At 34.1% G+C, this 25,425-nt stretch overlaps 1 protein-coding gene across 1 annotated transcript; it reads left to right on the top strand.

Moving 5' to 3' along the window:
* The first annotated feature begins 67 nt into the window (after positions 1–67).
* LOC136418234 (phospholipid-transporting ATPase ABCA3-like) lies at positions 68–22,491 on the top strand. Its single transcript, XM_066404226.1, has 22 exons — positions 68–205; positions 8,068–8,326; positions 8,378–8,599; positions 8,652–8,782; positions 9,924–10,219; positions 10,314–10,557; positions 10,613–10,792; positions 10,854–11,063; positions 11,117–11,375; positions 11,509–11,698; positions 11,953–12,118; positions 13,380–13,597; positions 13,651–13,808; positions 13,873–13,958; positions 14,080–14,423; positions 14,475–14,711; positions 15,029–15,305; positions 15,359–15,484; positions 17,048–17,230; positions 18,834–19,571; positions 19,630–20,078; positions 21,596–22,491. The coding sequence occupies exons 2-22, from the start codon at positions 8,076–8,078 to the stop codon at positions 21,632–21,634; spliced, it is 5,004 nt and encodes a 1,667-aa protein (XP_066260323.1). The 5' UTR covers positions 68–205; positions 8,068–8,075; the 3' UTR covers positions 21,635–22,491.
* The last annotated feature ends 2,934 nt before the right edge of the window (positions 22,492–25,425 follow it).

Here is a 25,425-nt window from a genome sequence, read left to right as displayed (position 1 = left end):
AGATAAGATACTGAATAATAACCATACCTTGAATTATTATTCCTTCCACATCAAGCTAATGATCAGTATCTAATCAGAGGTGCCCAGATCGATTTTTGTTGTTGGAACAGGATTTAACATCGTTATTTCAATTTATGTCGTTGAGCTCCCTGTTTTACCTAAAGAGTATGTCCCTTACTTAAATTTAGTGCCTCCAGTAAGTAAGGTAAGTCTGATCATATTATAGTGAGGACATAATATTATGCTACTTGTGATTTTTCTAATGCACATACATAAAATCAAGATTTATCTGATGATCATGTTGGTTTGAAATTAGCAAATCTCTACCTTGGAAGTTAAGTGCAAATTGTTTAAATTGTTGCGGTTTATATGATAATGTTGATAATCATTACAACAATATGAGTTGATATCAGAACTGTGTCAGTCAATAACAGTCCTCGTCAAACTGAAGATGTAGAAGAATGGTTTTCTTCCAGTAAAGTTTTGCGTTGAATGGATGTTTGAATTGACCAACAATCCAATTTACAAGAGTAAAATTTATGTAAAATAGTTTAGATGAATTAAATTTAAACTGATCTCAAATGAAATGAGAGGATACGATAATAATAAAAAATAATAATATTCCAGTATTATCTGTCCTTACATTGTAGACTCTGTGATCTTGTGTCTAATGTGCGAGCCATAAGATCTTCGAGGAAGCACAAACAATGAAAAAAGATACCAAAACTAGTTTGAAGAAAAATTTTGATAAATTAAAAGATGTGGCATTTGATACGCACTTCACATCCTATTTCTACCTCTACTTCTGTATGAAATAGTGGTAGTGAAATAGAGGAAAGTGAAGTAGAGGAAATATCTTTATTTCTTTAATGGTCACTCAATGTCTGTGATTCATTTTTTCGCAATCAAATGGCCCCTTATTTCAAGTAGAACTATCGTGGTTTTTAAATATATTCTGAAGCAGGACAATTCGTAGTAAGAGTATTTTAAAACATTCCGAGCAAAGCTCAAATTTTTGAAAGTATCTATTTAGGATTCGAGTTGACTCAAAGTGATGGAGTTCACAGTGGCAGATTTCTTAAATAATTCTGTAAGATTTTATCTATTATAAGAATATTCATCCATTTCTTCTAAAATGCATCGCTGCACCCCATCGGTGGCACTGTAACCAACACATATAAGACCATATTTTCATATTTGGGAGCTCGAAAATTTCTGGCGAATGACGTCAAAATGACGCGGGATAGACTTCTTCGATTTATTAATCCAAAAAGCTTACGTTACATTAACGTCATTGGACCTTGCTTCCTAATTTGGGGTGTAGGAGATATTATTCAGACTTCATCAATATTCTATTCCTACTAAAAGGTGCAGATTTGCATTAGGATTGATTTCGGATTATTTAAAACGCGTTTGATGAAATGTATCGACACGTATGAAACTTATCCAGGAGAATAAGAGTGCGGTTATTCTATTTGAGTATTGGTTCTAACTGAAAAAATTAGTGGGTAGATGTGTATCTCTATGAACTCTTCAGTAGATCACTAGATAATCATGCCACACTTGAGATATACTGACACTTCTGATATCGACTGTCTCATCAAAAGGGACCTTTAACCATTAGCATTTTTGTTCATAAGTAAATTATCTTTTTGAGGTGTTATTTACTCGAAAAATAAAAATACATTATATGTTAAATATCTTATATACGTTATAACTAATGTAATACGAAACAACGAACAAAATAAAAAAGTAATATTTATTTTCATTGTTTAACTTGCACATCGATAAAGAAATTTTAATAATTAATATTTTTTATCATGCTTACCATATTCAGACAGATAAGCATCATGAGCATCTGGTTCAAACTGGTTCGAGGAAGTTTCATCATTGGTATGAATAAAGCAACATCTAATTTAAATAATAAAGAAGTTTGGAATTTTATTTGTATTATATTTTTTTATGCTGTTTAACAATTTACTTAACTAAATAAAAATTTTATTGTGTTCACATTTTACCTTTTGGTAGAAAGTAATATCAATAAAATCTTGAAAATGTACGGAATCATTTAATTGAAAATATCTCGAAAACCGTTCCAAATGCGAGTTTTTTGTTTTAGAAGAGTTCAAAGTATTAAAACTTGTTAAAATGTTAAAGTTAACGACTATGATAAAAAATTTAAGTTGATTTTTTTGTACCTGAGTAAGCCCCAGGTACAAAAAGCTTAGAACAGAATTTTTCAATTAATTTGTCGTATCCAAAAATTTTTCTGGGGGCATTTCAACTCGATAAATCAAAAACTGTAAGATTTATTCTCAGTTGACAGAATTAAAAAAATGCTTCGACGCTCTGTAGAATGGAACAAGCAACTTTTGCCTAAGAGAAATTTAGCTGAATAGCTTTATTTTTTACCCTCTAGCAACGAATACTCACTTATATAATTGTTTCTGGGGCACCCTGGATATCATATTATACGTAGCATCCAAAAGGGAACTATTCTACAGCTCCAACATCATCATCTCATCAACCACCAATGAAACGGATTTGACCCAATCCCTTACGAATATATTATTTTTCAAATTATCAGTCAATCTCCAATGTAGAAGGTACTTCCGATATAAATTCGAATAACAAATAATAAATAACATTACATTTAAACTTCAAAAACTAGTAAGGCAAGAAATCATAATATGTGGTATAGACGAGTGGATATTGTCAATTTTCGTGACACTTCCATAGAGAAATTTAGCGATATTTTACTACTTGTAGGAGACTATTCATGAATCAAACACTTCAAACATTTTGAAAAACAATACATTTTTTTGGACAAGGCATAATGGATGAGACGCAATTTGGTTTTGGAACTAGAACGTACTCACTATTTGTTAAGACATAAATATACAAGGTGTAGCACTTAACCTGGAATGTCGAATTATCTCGAATACTAGGCATCCTATAAAGAAATGTTTAATATTAAACTTTAATCATTTTAAGAAGGAAATGTATTGGTGTTAAAGTTGATTCCCTTCCACCCCTCATGTTGGTTGAGTGGGGGGTTAACTTTTTAATTTCGAATAGTAACTAGCATTTTTTTACAGATTCGAATAATACGGCTGAAAATAACAAAAATTTGTCTGAAATATTTTTTTCGATTCATTATAGAAAACACTGTAATTAATGAAATTCAATTTCTTATTCACTTATAATTTACTGAAAGGTTTGATGATATCTGTTTTAGAATTAATGAAAATGTGAATTTTAGTATAGCTTTTATTTAAAGTATATGTTCAAAATTGTGTCCCCGTACTTCAATGCATTTTTTTTTCTGTGTTTTAAAGGACTCTTCACATCTACGAAGTGTGTCTTCTGAAACATTGGCACAAACGATTGTAATTCCCAGAATCATATCCTCACGTGTCGTTGGTACTTCTTTATAAACTTAATCGTTGAGATATCTCCACAAAAAGTAATTCCGTGAAGTAAGATCTGGAGATCTAGAAGGCCAATTCGCCGGACCAGATCTGCCAATCCATCAACCGTTAAAATTACGATTAAGAACCTCCCGTGCCACCACAGAATAGTGAGTCGGACAACCCTCACGTTGAGACCATATGTTCTAACGCACTTCAAAGTTTAAATCTTACAGTAATATAGGCAGTTCATTTTCCCAATATTCCGTTATATTTCACTATTCAAGCTGCCTTCAATTATGTGGGGACCGATAAGTTCATTGTCAATGATTTCACATTATATGTTGACAGTGCAAGGACGCTGGTGCTCAACTTGACGAAGCCAATGCGGATTTTCAACATTCTAGTAATGCATGTTATGCCTATTAACTGTACCATGATTTGTAAACGATGACTCGTCAGAGAATAATACACAACGGAAAAAATTTGAATTTCAGTTTATTTATCCAGATGTCCACTCACAAAACTCTAAACGATCTTGAAAATCGTCCTCATGGAGCTCTTGGTGTAAAGAGATACGATAAGGCTGAAACTTATGCATCCTCAACATTCTCCAAACACTCATATGAAAAATTCCTGATAATACTGATGTTTCTCTTGTGTTCAGTGACGATTAAAAGGTACAGTACCTCGGACTGCAATTTTCTCCACACGCAGTAGCTGGGCGACTTTTTTTCTCCTGATTTACAATCCCTTCATTAATACATTTTTTAATCACACGATAGAAAGAAGTCCAAGATTGTGGTCTTTCAAGAAAACGCTGAACGTAGAAATCGACAGCTTTATCTAAATACTTCCCAGCTCCTCCATACACCAAACCCATTTCGGCTTTCCTTTCAACGGTCAAATACTCCATCGTGTAGCAGTATTAACAACAGAATGTTTAAAAGTAGATGTTTTATTTGTTTATATTATTGTTTATTTATCACATTTTACTACCATAGAAAATTTTTTAAAAGTGGAGGTTGCCGTTTAAGATATGAATGGAATTTCGTTAATTACAATATTTTGTAGCATCAATCGAAAAAAATGTTTTGGACAAATGTTTCTTATTTTTAGCCATATTATCAGAATTTGTAAAAAAAATTGGGGTTGCCATTTGAAATTAAAAAGATAACCCCCACTTCGCCCACATGGGGGATAGAGGGGAATCAACTTTAGCACCAATACATTTACCCTTGATGAAGTGATTAAAGTTTGATACTAAATATTTTTTTACAAAATGCCTAATCGAGATATTTTGATATTTCAGGTTAAATGTTACACATTGTATAGGGATTAAAGAGTAAACACTTGGTTCGTTTTCTAAACAATAAATCTTTTGATACAATACAATTTCTTTTACTGCTAACAAATCAAATTCCTCATAACTTTGTTAACCAGAGATTTTCTATGCTCTCAAGAAATAAAATCATACTTATCATAGATAATATCGCGTCTCGGAATTGTGTTTCATAGATAAATAACAAGAGCAAATATGAATCATAATTACATCACAAAACAATGATCCAAAATTAATGATTAAGCTAGTTTTTCTTAATCTCAAGTTATTCGTATCTACATCTACTTACTTTTAAAAGATCTTGAGACAGACTTCATATAGGAAACTTTCTCCCAAAATTGTCTCTGTATCTTAGTTCAGAGTGTCTGCATAGAATCCGTAGAACATCTCCGTTAGGTTTCTTAAGAAGATCGATACCTAGGATCCATAGTTCCATAAGTTGATCTTGTGACAAACTTTAGTCTCGTGCCATTTGCAGAAAGTCATGGATTCGATCTACATATTCTATGTATAATAGAATTTCGCTTAAAAATACATCCTGTAGGGAATATACATAATCAATTCTTCACATCTTTGTTTTAAGAACATGAGCGTAGACATGGTCTGGGAGTGGCATCTTTAGATGGTCTGTCAATTTGATAACAGACTCAACATAGTAAATATACAAATCATTCTTCGCAGTTAGTGGAATTCTACTTCAGTTCCATTTAGATCTGAAAAATGAAATATTTTTTAATTCACTTTGGGATCGTTGGAAGAATCGTTTAGCGACCAAAAATTATTTACCTGAAGATGAAGAACTTTTCTCTTTTTTTCTGGCAATATGACCCTTAGATTTCATAAAAAATTTTAAGTTTTTCATTAATTCTAGGATCATCACTGTGTCATACCAAATCCAGGATTTTTGGTTTCTAGGGTAAAGAAATAAAAAATCTTAAAGTCTGACCAAAAGTATACCAAAGGCACAAAAAATAAGTTATGAAAATTATATTTCTGATCGTAATCTATAAAACCAAATTTTTCTGTCCGTCAGATAAATTTATTGATTAATTAATAAAACTAATGCCAAAATTACTCAATATTAGCAATCTCTCTCAATAGTCGGATCATTTAGTCAGATGATTTTATCGAAAATCATCTAAATTATGATTCATTTGCTATATTAACTTTTTTCTCTGTCATAACATGACTCAATATGATCAGACAGTTTAAAACTTAACTTTTCAGCGAACTCGCGATTTATGTTATTCTCAATCGATTTAATGGATTGATTAAATAATTTTATTTCTCTTTAGTGTCATCATTCACACGTATCTCACATATGTATAAACATTCGATGAAGAGGACAGCAAGAAGTTGTTACTTCGATATTATATACAGAAAGTTTCCATTCAGGTTTTGTTTCTTGCAAACAAATAAATGAAAATGTGCTCGGACACGTAAATTTTAGTTTTGAAAGGGACACATTTTTTACATATTTGCATCTCCTCTGCTCCAACCCGTATGAAGGGGTGGCTGCTACCCTAAAAATCTTAAATGGAAAGGAGGGCGAGTAATATTTTATTTTAAAGGGAAATAAATTCCCTTTCTTATGGCATCTTCCTCGTTGGAATCGATTGAGTAATTGGTGGGAAATAAAGAAATTAAATGTAAAAGTAACAAAATTTCTTGCCACATGTGTTTTTAAAGTAAATGTTGAAAACGTTCACATTCAACCTCCATGCAATTATAAAGACACTGTTCGAAATGTTCGCGAACATTATGGAGTATTTCGGGAGTTACTTGTTGGAACTCGTACACTATTCGTTGCCGCAAGCCTTTCAAAGAATTGAGTTTGGTTACATAAACTTTAGATTTCAAATGCTCCTACAAAAAAAAGTCTAATGGTGACAAATCAGGAAAGCTTACGGGCCATTCAATATGGCCTCTTCACCCAACCATCTGTCTTTGTTAGAAACAGACTGATAATAGTAGATTTTTCGAAAGATCAAGTGAAATTTCAAAATGCTATTAATACCTTTTTTTTGTGTACTTTATTTATCGACCAAATAATATGAGGAAAGTTTCATAATAAATGGAATTCAATTCCGTTTAAAATAAGAATATTACGCGGCCCCCCTTTCCATTTAAGATTTTTAGGATAGCAGCTACTCTTTCGTAGGGGTTGAAGCAGAGGAGGTGCAAATAAATAAAAAATGGGTTCTCCTGAAGAGTAAAGTTCACATGTCCAAGCATATTTTCATTTAATCGTTTATAAGGAAAAAACCTCAGTGACAACTTTTCAGTGCGCCAACCCGTATCGAGTTTCCTATGGAAAGATTAGAATATATTTTGCATTATATTTTGGAGTTATACAGGGCGAATTTTTCTAAGGAAGTAAGGTACTTTCACAAAACTAGTAATAATGTAGAGCGTTCTCCTTCAATTCAATATGCTGCTCCAAAATGTCTTTCAAAATCCAGTAGTTTCATTGCTGGCCAATATATTTCTGACTCACTGAGTATATTATTGCTTTCCCCATACTAAGATAAGTATGGCAATAAGCCGGTAGAATTGGATACGTTGATTTGAGTAATCCTATAGAGCACTGACAGCTAAACTTAACTATAATATATTGCGTACATACATATATTTCAATGTAGATTCTGTAAAATCATTTTATCATTCATTTATACTGCGTTATAAATTCCCCAGTTACTTCTAGTCTGGCATACAATATGCGTGCATTTTCATGTTCTTATCACAAACGAAACACATCATTTTGTACTTGAAATATATACAAATACACGATTCACTGTAATTTCTGTAGAGTCACTTCAGCGGATTAGGACCATAAAAACCATTTCGTTTGCAGGGAATAATACATTTTATGATTTTCTATTTTTTTATACTTAAAGATGAGTTTTATGTGCACAGTAAATTTGTAACAAAGACGAGAAGAGTAAGCGCTTAAAAGAAGAGAATATGCTTATTAAGTGTAACGTACAAAACTACGAGTAAGTAAGAAAATGTTTAAGGAAAATTTTTCATTTTCCCAAGCGTAATGAATATAACAAACACGGGTTTATATGGATTATAACGTATAGAGATAGATGATATTTAATTATCGAAAAAATATCCCTAATCGATGTTCGCCAACTCACAAAAATATCACAAAGGCAGATCGTCGATAGCATCACTGTGTGTCGAGAATTTTCTAAATTCGAAAATTGCACGGTTTTATTGAAACTTATGCGACAAGTTTCCTATCAGTCATAAATCTAACTGTGAAGCTCACAATTCCATGTATGTTTATAAAGCTGAATCCTGTTTCAGGAACCATTATGGGTCAAAAGTGGGATAAATTCTGTCTTCTCATGTGGAAGAACTGGGTTCTTCAGTACAGAAAGCCCATCCAGACTGTAATTGAAATATTGACTCCGGTCTTGTTTTCCATGCTATTAGTATTGTTAAGGAGTCTAGTCGATCCCAAACAACAGGATCCAATTAACTATACTTCATTTTGTACTGTGCCTGATTCAAACAATGGTTGCGATGGTGATATATTTTCCACCGTAAATACCTTATCATTTAAGTAAGTAATTTAGATCGGTAGGTACTTCCATGATAAACTCGTAAATTTCAGAAATTATACATTGTACTATTCTCCTAAATCAAAGACGACTGAGGAAGTAATGTTTCCATTTAAAGAAATATTTGCCGAAGTGAAATCATTTGATACTGCATCAGAAATGGAGTATGTTTATGAGCGCAATAACACCATAGATAAAATTTTTGCTGGAGTTCAATTCGAGGACAGTTTAGTGAACGGGATTAAATTGAACCCTAGTCTTACAGTTACTCTTCGGTAAGCATCCTCTCATGAGAGAAAATCGCTTATCAATGAGAAAATCTCTTAGTCTTTCAGGTGAATTGCGAGATACTGAATCAAGTTCCACGCAGACGCCGAACTGGTTAACAAATCTTATATTTCCTCTACAGCAGACTGCAGGTCCAAGGGAAGCTAAGAATAATTATGGTGCCACCCCAGGTAGGATAAAAATGCGAGAAAGGCGTTCGTTATGCAAATACATCTACAGCGCTTGTGAAAAGTTTTGCAATACCTTCATAACTTTCAAAAATCCGATATTTAAAAAAAGTGTTTAATGCATTTTTTTTCGATGTTCAAATTTTTTATCCCTATTTAGCTACTCCAACTAACTGTTTATTTTCAAATAGAAAAGTTACAAGTGTAGAATGTCAAATGAAGATTAGTTACAGTGGTATACTCAGAACTAAAATTGGATCTACAGCTTCCTTAAAAAATAAAATTATTGGATACAAGATAAAATAACTCATTTAGAAACTATTTCATCAACCAAATTAAATGTTCTACAATAAATGCTCAGATAGGGTCAGTAACAATTTGGCAATGACCAAGTCGTTCCTCGAACTCTATTATGTAATTATTCTGTATTGCTCTATTATTAATTCTAATTCTGTTTGAAATCTAAGACATTCAATCATCTAAATTGCATGGTCTATTTTTGCAAACGGAACGCTTTAAGTGACTCCACAAAAAATCAAGGGGTGCAAAATCTGGAGATCGTGGCGGCCATTCTATTACGCCTCTTTTACCGGTCCATATTCAAGGGAAAATCTCATCGAGATACTCTCTCTCCCAGCCATAGCATAACGTGGTAGTGAACTATTTTGCCGGAAGCAAATATTATTGGCTACTTATTCCTCACTTCCTCCAGGAAAAATTACGGCGATTGTTAAAACTATTTCGTTTTGCAATAAGTGCAAGTATGCCGCATTGTTCAAGTTCCCTTTTATGGAAAATAGACCGATGAATTGGTGGCCGATTGTACTTTGTTCCTGTTTTAAGGAAGCTGTAGATAAAATTTAATTTCTGAGTAAACCGTTGTATTCCTTTCATTTGATATACTACTCTGGGTACCTTTCCACTTGAAAATAAAAAGTTAGTAGGGGTAGCTGTGTAGGGGTGAAAAATTTTAAATTTGAAAATAATGCATTAAATGTTTTTTTAAAATAAAATTATACGTGTTTAGCATTTTTAAAAATATCGAGTTTGTGAAGGTTATAAATGTGTTGCAATACGTTTTACAAGCGCTGTATTTGTACATACTCTAATTTCATTTCAATTAAATTATTTGGGATATTTTTAGGATACAGAAATGAAGGATTCTTAGCCCTCCAACATTTGATATCAATATTTATTAGCATGGTAATCGCAGGAAATGAAATTCCATCCATTCATAACATTTCTGGTTGGAATGAAACATTGGAGAAAGATCCCATGCCCTTGATTAAAATGGTCCGATTCCCACATGCAGCTTGGACCAGTGATGAGCTTCTTACAGCCCTGCAGAGCTTCGTTGGCATGATTTTCATGTTGAGCTACGTTTACACTTGCATTAACATTGTTAAGACTATCACTACTGAGAAGGAAAAGCAACTCAAAGTATGTGGGAATTGAATACTTGTAACAGCATAGAAGGATGCTAAAAACTTTGGCCCTAAGTCAATCTGAATGAGTTGAACACATTCACTTTCAGGAATCGATGAAAATAATGGGTTTGCCGAACTGGCTGCATTGGACCGCTTGGTTTTTGAAATCATTCACCTTCCTTTTCATTTCAATTATTCTGATGGTGGTTTTCCTCAAAGTTAAATGGTACACACGTACGGATTACACAGTATTTACCTACGCAAACCCATTTGTGCTTCTAATCTTCTTGTTCTTCTATGGATGCTCAATTATTACTTTTTGCTTTGCGGTTAGTGTTTTCTTCTCTAAAGGTCAGTTTGTTATTATCTAGCTATATCGGAGAGTAATTAAGATGCAATTTTATAGCTAATACTGCAGCTACCATGGCTGGATTCACATATTTTATCTTCTATGCCCCTTACTCGTTTATGCAGTATAACTACGAAACCCTATCCTTAACTACGAAACTTATCGCCAGTCTTGCTTCAAACACAGGAATGGCCTTTGGATTTCAGATAATTTTGATGTACGAGGGAACAGGGGATGGTATGCAGTAGTAGTATAATTTAACACCGATCTTCCATAATTACCACCATGTTATTTTTAGGTGTACAATTCAATAACCTTTTCACCCCAAATACCCCAGATGACGACCTCTCCTTAGGACTTATAATGATCATGTTGGCCATAGATGCAATAATCTATCTCCTTATAGCCCTGTATGTGGAGGCGGTATTCCCCGGAGAATATGGGGTTCCCCAAAAATGGAACTACCCATTTACATCTAGTTATTGGTGTGGAAAACCTGTACTTACTAGTAAGTCGGTTAATTTTTTGTTCTCAGGGCAAGTATGACTTAAATTGTTACAGATAACGACACATACGATATTCCGAAGGAAAATCAAGGGGAGTTCTTTGAAAACGAGCCTGAACACTTGAATCCCGGAATCAAAGTGAAAAATCTGAAGAAGGTGTTTGGCAAAAAAACTGCTGTGAATGGATTATCGATGAACATATATGAGGATCAAATTACCGTGCTGCTAGGACATAATGGAGCTGGAAAGTCTACTACCATGTCTATGTTAACTGGGATGATAACCCCCAGCAGTGGGTTGGCGTTAATTAACGGGTAGGAATGAAATTAAATGGGATATAAAGAAGTCCACATTTGCTTTTAAAATGTTCATTTCATTACCTCGATTCACCAAATGAGCTAGAATTTCAGTCCAACAGAATTCTCAGTAAATATGTTCGCATTTCAGATACGACATTCGAAAAAATATGAATGAAATCAGAGACAGTTTAGGACTTTGTCCGCAGCACAACATCATATTTGATGACCTCACAGTGTCCGAACATTTATACTTCTTCAGTCGACTGAAGGGAATGAAAGGAAAAGAAACTGATGCTGAGATTCAAAAATATGTTGATTTACTTGAACTTGGACCAAAGGTAAATATTTAAAAAAAAGTAGGTTAATTAAATTAAAATTAGGGTGCGTAATTAGGCCTTTTTCCTGAATAAATTTAAGTACGCCACTGTATTTTGGTACGGTAAAATAGACATTCCACATGATATTATTTCTTAAGTACCATTATACAGTACGGTTGAAGTCTTGTAAATGTATCTTGAAAAGTGCTTAAATCACGTGTTCAACCATTCTTTCTTCAAAATTCTTTATGAATTAAATTCACGCAAATTTACAGAGGAATGCCAAATCAAGTAAACTCTCTGGAGGAATGAAGAGAAAACTCTCTGTGGGAATAGCTCTGTGCGGAAAGTCCAAAATTGTGATGCTGGATGAGCCTACTGCAGGCATGGACCCATCTGCAAGACGTGCGTTATGGGATCTTATGCTGAAACAGAAAGCAGGTTGGATTTCTGGATATCTACATATCTGGACCTTGGTGCAACATAAGGCTTTACATTTTCAATTTTAACACATAATTTGCTTCTTGGCCAACACGTTCAGAAAACATTTTTTAAAAATATTTCCCTCCTCATAATCATATGGATCAAAGGGTGCTCTCCTCCATTACGATAGTCAAAATGCCTTTTGATCTAAATTGAAAACCTAACTGAATAGGCATATAAGTACATAAGTTATAACCCTCTAATATCAATCAATTGTGCAAAATACCCTTACCCCCATCCCCTAGATCAAAAAATCCTTAAACCGCTATCTTCTCAATTATAATTTTTAACTTAAAAACTGGTTTTTCGAAAACTCTGAAAAAAATCACACATATATAAAAAAAACCCTCGCACATTCACAACATTTTTTCGTTTTTTTCCTGCTAATTCTAATATGAAAACGATTTTTAAAATTTCAAAATAGAATAACTTTTTTCTCAGAATAGACTTCAGGTCCATTTTGTTCTTCTAATAATGGGTATTTTTATGGTAAATCTAAGTGTATATGTATAAAATGTGTCACATTTTAGGCTGTGCCATTTTGGAAAATGCAAAAAACTTAATTTTTTGGCATTTTTTCAATATCGAATTAAGCATTTTTCAATTGCTATTATTTAAATAGATACTATTGGATTATAAAAAATGCCAAAAAATTAAGTTTTTTGCATTTTGCAATATGGTGCAGTCTAAAAAGTGACACACTTTATATACACTTAGATTTGCCATAAAAATGCCCATCATTAGAAGAAAAAACTTAGCCTGCAGTCCATTCTGAAAAAAAATCATTCTATTTTGAAATTTTAAATATCGTTTTTAGGTTAGAATTAGCAGGAAAAAAAATGAAAAAATGTGGTGAATGCGCGAAGGTTTCTTTCAGATATTTCGAAAAATTAGTTTTCAAGTTAAAAGTTATAATTGAGAACATGGCGGTTTAAGGGTTTTTGGATCTAGGGGGTGGGGGTAAGGGTATTTTGCACAACTGATTGGCATTAGAGAGTTATAACTTATATACTTATATGCCCATTCAGTTAGGTTTTCAATTTAGATCAAAGAGCATTTGGGCTATCTTAAGGGGGGGGGGGGGGGGGGAAATACTCTTTTTAGCAATAACATCTGAAACCTAAACATTCCATTAATTTATCCTCTTAATAATGTTACCCGGATATTCATTTGTGTCTTATAACACACTTCAAGTTAAACTCTTCCATTTTCTTCAAAGGCAGGACAGTCTTGCTTACCACCCACTTTATGGATGAAGCTGACCTTCTCGGTGACCGAATAGCCATAATGGCTGGAGGAGAATTGAAATGTTGCGGATCCAGTTTCTTCCTAAAGAAGAAGTACGGTGCTGGTTATCATCTTATTTTGGACAAATCACCCGCATGTGATCCTATTAAAGTGACACAACTTCTCCAGAAATACATAGCTACTATAGAGGTGAGTTTGTTCTGTGTAGTGAAAATATATTATCCAGATTTTTGCTGATTTAGATTCAAAGCAATGCCGGGTCTGAGCTGAAATACTTGTTATCAGAGCAAGAGTCTTACATATTCGAACCCATGTTAAAAGATCTGGAAGACCATAGTAAGGATTTGGGCATTAACAGTTATGGCGTCTCATTGACCACCCTGGAAGAAGTTTTTATGAAGTAAGTGAATAGTTGAGTACCGAAACGTGCCTACAATATCTTCAGTAAAACACACGTTATTTAGAGTAGGAGCTGATCATCAACAAGAAGAGCGGACTAATGGACAGGCAAACTATAAGCAAATTGAAAAAGCTTCGCATGAAACTTCAGGTTAGCACTAATATTAGTATCTCCTGATATCTTTATCGGGAGGATAATTTTTATAGAAACAGAGAGTGTTGAGGGTTAATGACTCTGGAAATGATCTTCTCATACATCCTTCTGCTTTTAGTCCAGGTGAATTTCACCTCAAAACCAATATCTTTCTGCGAGTTTACCAAAAACCAAATTTGGGCGATGACTTTCAAAAGGGTCTTATCTACATGGAGGTCTTGGATTTTGTACTTAATACACATCTTCTTGCCTGTCATTTTCATAGTGGTGTCAATGCTGGTTAATAATCAAATGCTGGCTGTGCCAAAACTGCCTGCAATGACCTTAGATTTGAGCAACTTCAAAAATCCTGTTACTTTACTACATTATGATAATAAGGATAATTACAGTGAATATCTGAAAACCTATATTGCGGATAGTTATAAAGAAACCGACTCTATTGAAAGTGCAGCCTATAACTTGGTAAGTATTTGAAATGCTTGTTATATTTTGTTTTCATACATGGTCTTGCAGACTGAACGAATTCCTTCGACATTCAGAAGAAGTTATATTGCAGGAGTCAATATCGAGTCAACCCAGTTCCCATTGCATGATGGTAAACTGACAACGTATTTTAATAACGATCCATACCATAGCCCTGCAGTGGCTTTGGGTTTAGCTTTAAATGCAATGTATAGGAAATATGTAAATTGTTATGATTGTGGTATTGAGTTTATCAATCACCCGATGCCATTTACTTCAGAAACCAGGGTAAGTTTAATGTTATCTGGGAACTTCCAACTCCCTTGAAGAATAACTTCGTAAAACTTGTGAAAAACTGTGAATTACCCAGAATTTCATAGTCTTGAGTTTTAAAACTCTTTCAAGTGTTCAAAACTATGACCCTGGAAATTGTTGTACTTTAACAGATTTTGGATTTGAATTATTTGCAGTCCTATGGGGTAATCTGGAATATACTGATCAATTTTTTTTTTCAGTGTCGCAAAATCAGTTTTAGTTTAATCTTACATCTCCCTGCTCTCTTTATTTTATCCATTTTCATAATGATTTTTAATCACTATTTTTAGGTAAATCAACTAAAAATTGGTTACAACAGTGGATTCCAAATAGCCTTCAATCTAACCTTCGGGATGGCATTTGTCTCTGCATATTACGTACTCTTCATCGTAAAAGAAAGAGTCAGCAAATCAAAGCATCTTCAATTTGTATCTGGAGCCAAGGTTCTTATTTTTTGGTTCACCACGTTTATCTGGGACCTTATAACTTTCTCCATCATTGTATTTGCCACTTTGATAGCCTTAATTTGCTTCCAAGAGGACGGATTCAAATCAATAGATGACATATGTAAGTTTTAATTAATTAATTAATTCACATATAATTTTCTGCATTTATTTCAGCGAGACTGATCGTAATATTTACTTATTTTGGATGGTCAATGTTACCTATGATGTATATCGCTGGATATTACTACGATGTGCCTTCAAGTGGATACACAAAGTTGATATTTATAAATGTTGCTACAGGTGGGTGAATTATCGGTGATTACTTAATATTGGTTTGTTTTTGACTACTTGATAAAAATATACTAAGTGACATAGAAAAAGGAACGGCCAGATATAATAATTTGATTAACTTTCTGTTATATAGTTTTATTATTGCTGCTAATTTATAGAATTGATGAAAAAATTTGAAGGTTTTACGCAGGTGTTTGGTTGTTATACCTAATAATGTGTGGACGCACCTCGATTTTGTATGTATTCATTAGTCGCCTCGACATTGATCCTATCAAGTGATCGATTTCCTCCTGAGGCAATTCATTCCATGCTACCTGGATCTAATGCATTAGTGCCTCCGTAGTCAACGGCTGCACTGGTAGTGATCTCAATCTTCGATCCCTCATATCCCACACATGTTCAATGGGCGATAAGTCTGGAGACCTTGGGGGCCATGGCAACAAATGAACTTGACGCTCCTCCAAGTGATGTAAGGAAACCTTGGCGACATGTGGACGTGCATTGTCTTGTTGGAAAACAGGGGTTTCAAGAGTTCTTAGATAGGCTAGCAAACAAGGATCTACGATTTCTCAGATATAACGTTGAGCTGTCATCTCAGTCAGTCTCTTATGAAGACTAAAGGTGACCTGCTTCCATAAGAAATAGCACCCCAAACCATAATCTCCACAGTGAGGTGAACGTGCTTTTCGAAAAAAAACTTGGGATTGCGCCTTTCTCCGCGACATCTTCTAACTCTAGCGCGACCATTATGACCACCTACACAAAATCGGTATTCGTCACTAAACACTACATTGTTCCAATGAACATTTCAATGCAGCCATTCTCTGCACTACTCTAGGCGGAGCTGGCGATGATGTCCTGTCAAAGGTAGAGCTAAATGTGGTCTAAAGGAAAAAAGCCCAAAGGATCTTATTGTGCGGTAAACCATTCTCATGTGAATCACCTTTCCATACACGTGAAACCACCGATTAGCAACAACGATTGTGGTGACAAAATGGTCTCTTATTGCTAGCAACCGTAAATAACGATCTTGATGTTTTGTCGTTCTTGCACGGCGTCATGTACCCCTAGCTCATCGTTGGCACCCTTCTACGAACCATCTATGACAACATCTTGCTATTGTATGTACCGATTTGTGCAATCTTCGGGCTATTTCCCAAATCGCCAATCCAGCCTCTCTCTTACCGTTTACTTGACCTCTTTCAAATTCAGAAACTTGATGAAAATTAGCACGTTTTCGTACAGGAGACATAATAATGTTTCAATAAGAACTGAAAAATAAAGCACTACAAATCACCAAATAACGTTAAATGAGTGAACATAAAATACTAAATCTACATTAATGCAGATTAACTTATTTTTGTAGCAAAATAATGCCTGCAAGAAAAACTGCTCCGATAAAGTTTAAATTTTTATAATTTTTTTCGGGAGTCCTAAAGAATGTCTATACAAAAATTGTTGAGATTAAAAGTCATATACCAGGTGTTTTTTTTCCATGTCACTTAGTATAATCAAATCAGTCATTACAAAGTTCCAGTTTCCTAGATAAGTACTTTTTTTCGCCTGTTTCAGGTTGCGTGGCCTTTGTTATACTACAAATTCTACAAATGCCTGGATTAAACTTGAAATACATAGGAGATGCCCTCCACTGGGTATTTATGGCAATTCCCCATTACTCTCTAGCTACCGGTATTCGAGACACGAATCAAATGTATTTATTAAACTCAATCTGCAGTGAAACCCAAGATTGTACAGGTAAGGGATGACTAAATTCATAATATAATTTTTGTACACTAACGCTTATACAGGGTGACCTAAAGAAAAATTTGCACCTTGATATTCAGTATTTCAAATGAAAATGTGCAAAAACGCTCGGACTCGACGATTTTTATCCAATGGAGGCGTTTTGTTATCATATTTTCAATCCTTCAACTTTCACCCATGAATAGGGGCGACAGTTATCCCCAATATGTTTAATGGGAAGGGATGTCAAGTGATACCTCATTTTAAGGGCAGTCGTGGTTGTAATCTCCAAGTTTGAAATCGCTGCCATTATCCCCGCTGACACCTTGTCAAAATCCGCGGGGGAAAAAAACTTCGTTTTGACGGAAGCGAGTTTTACGCTTCAAATTTAAAAGGGCACGTTTCTTTACTTGTAATTTTTTTCTTAAAAAAGGTAGCTAAATGAAAAAAATGTTCACATTACTTTTTTAATTAATTTATTAGAGGATGGAATGACCGCCATTTACCTTCTTACAATATGTTAATTTAAACACCAGTAGATACGAAAAGAGTTTATTATATATTGAACTTCTGGCTATAACGAGCGGCAAAAATGAACTAACTGACACTAATAGGTATATCTTACGATTAAGAAAAGCAATCGGCGATGCTGATTCTGATATTATTTGTCGCCTAAGAAAATTGACTCTAAGCAGAATCAGCGAGGAATATCAAAAATATAAATCACGCCAAATAACGATCAGATATAAGCTTAATAAATAAAGGCTCAAATATTCTTCTAATCTAATTCCAATTTAACACAATAAAATAAATTTTGTTCGAAGCGTTGTATTTGATTTTCATAGGAAAATGGGGTGCCAATAAAACACAGCACTAGATATCAATCGGAGCTTGAGCGTTTTATTATCATGTGTATATGAAGCAAGGGCAGCGTCCCTCTTTAGACTAACTAACTTACACACCTCATCTATATGGGGCACGTACGTCCTATTTCACATTTTATTTATTTTATCTAGTCATCAATATTCTTAATGGGTCTAGACGTTTGCTTTAATTGATACCTAATATTATTTATTCCTTTTGGATCTAGACTGGCGGGATACATAAATCTAATACGTTGTCTTAAGTTATATAACATTTCGGGTATAATTTGGTGGTAGTCACGAATTATCCTATTAGGGGTAAAACTCACCTCCGTCAAAACGATCCAGTGATATCTCACTTTTAAAGGTCGTTCTACTCTTATTTTGAAGTCTGCAGCTTTTATTGGGCTAAATTATTAACTAAAAGCTCTTTTCTCCCCAGGCTTTGACAAGCTGGCAAATCAACGGGAATAATTGCAGTGACCTTAAAGTTCGACATTATAATCAGAGTACAACTACCTTTAAAATGAGGTGCCACTCGACACCCCTTCTCATTAAAAATCCTGGGGGTAACTGTCGCCCTTCTTCAGAAATTGAAAGGTTAAAAATATAATAACAAATTATCCCCCTCGAATCAAAAATTGACGGGTCCGAGAGTTTTTTCACATCTTCATTTTAAATACTGAAAACCAAGATGCAAAGTTTTCTTTGGACTTCCGTGTATAATAATTTCTTTTCCTTCGAAACATCAGACATGGGCAACAATTTCTACAAATGGGAGTCACCAGGGATAGGCAGGAACCTTGCATATTCCTTCGCAGTAGGCCTGGTTTTGCTGATTTTGCTGCTGTTAATAGAATATGAAGTGTTCTCGGGAGTCGTCTATGTTTTCCAACAAAAATTTTTCCCCAAGAAAAACGTTGAAGTTCATAATGAAGATTCAGACGTGCAAGCTGAGAAACATAAAATCAGGAACACCCCTGAAAGGCAGCTTCATCAGACATACAACATTGTGGTGAAAGACTTGACCAAATACTACAAAAGACACTTAGCAGTGAATGGTTTGTGTTTGGGTATTAAAAATTCTGAATGCTTCGGCCTTTTGGGCATTAATGGAGCTGGAAAAACGTCAACGTTCAAAATGCTTACTGGTGATATCAGAATTTCCTTCGGAGATTCCTGGCTGAAAGGGAAAAGCATCAAACATAATCTAAAAGAAGTGCAGAAATCTATTGGGTATTGCCCTCAATTTGATGCTCTGTTGGAAGATTTAACTGCAAGGGAGACTCTTCGCATGTTTGCCTTGTTGAGAGGAATATCTTCAAATCATTGCGATCAAGATGTTGTGCAACTGGCAGATGATTTCGACTTTAGACAGCATTTGGATAAGAAAGTTAAGGAACTGAGTGGTGGGAACAAGAGAAAATTAAGCACATCTATAGCTTTAATTGGAGATCCACCAGTGGTATATCTAGACGAACCCACAACTGGCAAGCAAACTCAATGATTCAGTTTAAACTAAAAAAATTTACAATATCTCTTTTTTAGGCATGGACCCTGCAACTAAACGATATCTCTTCAATGCTCTCTGCAAAATTAGGGATAGTGGCAAAACAATCATCCTAACTTCCCATAGTATGGAGGAATGCGAAGCTTTGTGCACGAGATTAGCAGTGATGGTTAATGGAAACTTTAAGTGCTTGGGCTCAACCCAGCACCTCAAAAATAAGTTTGCTGAGGGCTACACGTTGACAGTGAAAATTAAGAAACCTAAAGATAGCTCAGCTACAATGCACGCTTCGACAGAACCTATTAAGATGTTCATCAGGGAGAACTTCCCCAGTTCCGTTTTAAGGGAGGCATATGAGGAAATGCTGACCTATTATGTCACAGATCAAAGTATTCCTTGGTCTAGTATGTTCGGAATACTCGAAAGAGGAAAAAATAGTAATTTGAATATCGAGGATTATTCACTATCTCAAAGTAGTTTAGAACAGGTAAAAATAGTCAATTCGTTAATGTATATGTTACCGGCCAAATCCGTTTCTAAGATAAATTAGTTTGTCCTAAGCTAAACTAGTATATCCTAAAAACAATAGGATCAACTAGTTTTCCCTAGTTGAAATTAGTTTGTCCTAAAAACAGTGCAAGTCCACTAGGATGAATCAATTTGTCCTAGTCTAAACTATTGGATTGGCAAGTAAGTTCCCGCCGTTTTTAAAATGTTTTTAAAATGTATCGAATGAAGATGTTTCTTTATAGCAGTGTAAGAGTATTCCATTTTTTTACCAATTCCCTTATTGTTTGACACGAATTTTTGTGCAAAAATTGGTTTTATCGCTCTTCATCGAACCAACTGGACGACCACAACAAGGTGCGTCTTTGAGGTTAAAATTTACATTTTTGAACTTGGCATACCAATCACGAGCGGTTTTTCCAGCTATGGTACTCTTTCCATATACAGCATAAATGTCGCGAAACAACTTTTTTAAATCTTGATGAAAACCTTGATTTAAAGTAAAAAGAGGGAGGTTTTGAAAATACTCATTTTTCTCAATTTCACATTCCATTTTAACGATCTAAAAATTAACATAAATTAACACGAACAAAAAAAAAACAAAACATAAATTCCCGTAGAACAAAACATTCTCTTTTGAATGATTTAAAACATTTATTAATATGTGCAATATTGAAATTTAAGAAAACGGCGGAAATTTAGTTGCCAACCTAATAGTTTAACCGAAAGTGTAAAGCCGTGTCTCCACGAGATCGATTTTGATTTTTGGTATTTTCACGGACATTTGTCATTTGTACTTTAACACTAACACTTATTGTTTAGTTTGGTACATTAATGTACCATAAGGTGCATTAATATAAATCACCATTTCTGGTACGATTCCCGGCAATGACTTGGTTTACCCACCCATTATTCTCGGCTAAGGGATGTTTTATGTAGAGAATTCCTTAGCAATTCTCTTTTGGAACTAGAATAGAGGAAGCCATTACGTTACGTAAAAGGTCCCACAAAGTTCAAGTTAGTTTAGGTTAGTTCAAATTAGTTCAGGTTAGTTCAGATTAGGTTTTGATCTGAAAATAATTAATTTTATCCTGTAAGCCTAAATAGTTTAGACTAGGACAAACTGGTTTATCCTAGTGGACCTGCATTGTTTTTAGAACAAACTCATTTCAATTAGGAAAAACTAGTTAATCGTATCGCATTTAGGATATACTAGTTGGGCCTAGGACGAACCAGTTTATCCTAGAAACGAGTTTGGCCGGTATTTTATATTTCGATAATTTGGCGACGTCATTTTGTGGTCACTTTTATACGATATTTTAATAATGCACTACACCAAAATGACGCCACTAACTAAACTTTTATTAATTTTTTGAGAGGAAAATGCTTCCAAATCATATAAACCACTCTCTGTCCATTTTTCTTTGTTCAGTTAGCATTTATACATCTTCTGGCGTTTTATGTAGATATATCATAGAATTTTTCTTCTCTTTTTAGGTATTCCTCACATTCACAAGGCATCAAAATGGAGTATAGCCTTAAGTCATTGCTCATGCTGAAGAACATCAGGCATGTATATTCTAAAGATAACTGTTACGTCTTTAAATTAACTAAGCACTTATTCTGTAAACGTAATATAAAAGTACAACTATAATATATTATTTAAAAAACATCGTTCCCTTTTCTAACGTTTACTCTATTTTAAAGTATAAAAATAGCCATGTATTTAACTAATTAGGAAATTCGTAATTTTATGTAAAGAGTTGTATTTTACGAGCCAAGAAGCCATGTTCTACAAGTCGCACGAGTTCCACTAAATAGCATTTCCCAACGAGATTCACGCAGGATTTTTTTCTAATTTTTTTGTGCGACAAAAATAAGAAGAAACTAGTATATATTTAGATTTATTCAAGTTGTGGCCCGTATCTGTAGAACTATAGCAACAATTCTCTCATTGACCAATTGAGTTTTGAAATAGAGGTAACTGCTTTCATTATGTAACTATTTACGAAATGATACCCGTTTAATCACCTCTTTAGATTACCTAAAATGTGACTTTATTATTAAACAAATGAGAAATAATTTTTTTATTGGAAACTGATAAGAAGTTGCGTAATGAAAGCGGGTATCTTTATCTCATAATTAAGTTAACAAATGGGGCTAACAACAATGATGGTCGAGAGGTGCAAATACATTATTCAAGTTCATACTTCCTGTAAATTTCACACAGATGCTTAATCATAAAGTAATAATTACTTTCATTTACCAACATTACAACTGATCAGAAATCTGACCAGGAGCTTCTAGAATTTCTAGAATGAGCATCAATTTTTTTTTAACTTAATAGCAAATTTCTATTTTGTAACTTTTACTTCATTCATATTCATCTCTGTCCTATTTTTCCTATTAAAAAAATTTTTATTCTTCCTATTTATTATTCCTATTTTCTTTCTATATCAACTTCGATAGTTCTAAAAAGTGAATTAAAGTCCAACATAATTTATAATTTTATTATGCAAATTTAGTTAGAAAAAGGGCACTGACGAAGCAAGTGTTGCTACGCTCTTAGAGGAAGCGATTTTACAATTGCCCTGTCGAAAAATTGGTAAGTATTTTATCCATTGTCCAAGTTTTCTAATTCTTGATCAATTTTCGAGATGATTCAGGACTTTTTTCGAAACCTTAAGCTCTTTTCTGTTCTTAACGTTTTTCTTTAGACTTGTCCAGCATACTGAAATCTCTGAAGGATATTGGTGGCTCTCAAGCCATTAAGAATCACATAGAACAATAGAGCTTTCTCTAAGACCGGAGGAATTTTCAAGATGCTTCAAAAGATTTATGAAGTCGTAGATTTTCCTTTTTCATCTTTTTCATTTCGAACGAATTTTTCCGTTTTGGAGATCCACCCAACATCATTTGGCTCCATGATTCTAATGTTACTTTGGGCATTTTAGAATTCCAGGAAGAGATGCTTTTAAGAATATGTGGACCGATTTCTGAGAAACATGAAAAACATTTTTGGACTTTCGAGCAATTTCTGTTGGTTTCTTATAGGAATGTTTGCAATGTTGGCGAATTTAGGAATTCCAATCCAAGAATTACAGTGCTTCAGAGAAATCTAATTTCTCTAAGTTACCAATGGATATATGTAGATGGAATATACAGGGTTTTTCAAAACATGTGTCGGAAAATGAAGGGTATAATTCTTTTGCTCATTTTAAGAAAAAAGTTCCTATTAACATGAGTCTGCCCACGCATCATTTTCGAGATACAAGGTGCCAAAAAACATTTTTTTTTCGAACGGGTACGTCGATACGTCAATCACTAAGACGTAGATTTACCGCAGGAGGAGACCATTTTCAACAATTGTGGTTCTTATTTAATTTCTTAGCTTTGTATAAATAAATTTTCTTGATCATGTTGCTAATTTTTTACATGTTTTTCATTACAAAATATCATTTTTCTCGATGGTTCACATTAGAATTTTTGACCATGAGTGCTTTTTTGTATAAAACACATTGGCGGTATAAAACGTGCCTCTAAAATGCTAATTTTCCCGGTGGCGTAAAAATTAGGGGCAAAAAAATCTCACGCAACTCTAAAATCTTTGCCTCTGACATATAGGGAAAAATTGAAGTAGCGCTCAACACGTAACTAATATCAATGATAATAGACGTACAAAATGTGACTTCTGTATCTCAAACGATTTCTGAGATATCGTCAAAAAACTGAAAAAAAAACCTATTTTTTGACACCCCATATTTTGAAGACGATGTGTTTGCGGACCCATGTTAATAGGAACTTTTTTCTTAAAATGAGCCAAAGAATTATACGTTTTATTTTCTGATACATGTTTTGAAACACCTTGTAGATTTTTAGAAAGCGTTGATGTTGCCATTTTACTCTCCCACACGTGACCTTCAATGGGGGTTTAAGGAAAGGTTCTAGTTCGAACTTTTATCGAACGAAATATGCACCTTTACTAGGCCCAACAAGGAATTTCCTTAAATTAGCCTTGGCAGCATATCTTTCCTTTATGCTAAAAAACTGGACGCTTCCCTAGGCCCAAATTTGGTCCTTCAGAATGTCGCGTTCTTCCTCTTTTAAATTATTTACATTTCTAAGCTGTCACCATAGAAACTAATGAAAATAGATTAATATTGTTGCCATGTAATCTGCTTGCGTGTGTTTTCCAAGCGTTTGTAATAAAACATCGTTGTGCTTTCCAGAATATTACTTTCGTAATTCGGAAATTACTGCTAGAAAAATTCCTCCCAACGTCCCGATTTAGGGTTCTCTGGTTACATGGCAAAATTAGTAACAAATAGTTAAATTGGGGGGATCGTATCTAATTTCAAATGACCTCGTATCTGTTATCTTTTCCAATATATTAACAATAATCTTATAATCACCTACGTAGTGCTACGCTCATTTCTGTATTAGAAACATTCTCTACATTTCGAGATATATATACTCGTTATAGGGATATTTATGATTTTTTATCTGTCGCAAGTCATCAAACCTTCAAGTTAATAATTAAAATTCAAATGTGTTTTCCTTCAGCCGAACAATCGCCAAATTGGATCTACGATTGCTACAATTTCCACGTTCTGGATCGAACTCGCTTGTCCAGGCAGGCGCGTCATCAATGCCAAGGCGAAAGCCAGCTTATTTTCAGCATTTCGGATTTTCTTAACCTACAATTACGTCCTTCAGTTTACGTGTCCTTAAAGTTTCCCATTTGATTGATAGTTATTTGGAGAAAACATTTAATTTAATCAGGTAAGATACGTCAATTTTGCTATGTAATGCAGGCAGACTAAGTATAACAAAGAATAATGTACCTTACGATAAAGTGACTGAGTCAATATTATGAATCTGATATCAGATGAATTAATGAATCCTTTTCCAAAAAGATTCGATCTATTCTATGGAATAATTCGTGAAATTATCCCCATTATCGGGGCGTATAATATCCCATTTTGTCTAAGATTTTTAAAAGTGCTTTACAGAGAATTAGCTGCCATTCTTCCGTCTGCGGTTCAGAAGGAAAGCCGGTAAACTCCTTGATAAAACTTTAGTGAGTCACACGTTTAAAAAACGCATAATAATCAGTATGTAGTGTAAAATGTGTTCTCAATATAAACGAGGAAAGTTTTAAAAGTGTCCTGCTTGGCTTTAGTGAAGTTCAAATTACTAGAAATCTGGTACAATTGACACGATTGTGTATTAAATCATTGTTTCCTGCGATTGGTAGATTTATAATATTCAGTAATATACAGGGTGTTTGGTAACGTGATAGAAAATTTTCAATGGAAGATAGATAG

The sequence above is a fragment of the Euwallacea similis genome, chromosome 33 (assembly GCF_039881205.1).
Source record: "Euwallacea similis isolate ESF13 chromosome 33, ESF131.1, whole genome shotgun sequence".
Taxonomy (NCBI): domain Eukaryota; kingdom Metazoa; phylum Arthropoda; class Insecta; order Coleoptera; family Curculionidae; genus Euwallacea; species Euwallacea similis.
This window is presented reverse-complemented; position numbering and strand designations above follow the sequence as displayed.

Excerpts from the sequence above, each read along its gene's own strand:
- LOC136418234 (XM_066404226.1), top strand. The coding sequence starts at position 8,076 with ATGGGTCAAAAGTGGGATAAATTCTGTCTTCTCATGTGGAAGAACTGG. Across the intron at positions 11,376-11,508 it reads GGGTTGGCGTTAATTAACGG|ATACGACATTCGAAAAAATA; the intron begins GTAGGAATGAAA and ends TTCGCATTTCAG. Across the intron at positions 12,119-13,379 it reads TATGCTGAAACAGAAAGCAG|GCAGGACAGTCTTGCTTACC; the intron begins GTTGGATTTCTG and ends TTTTCTTCAAAG.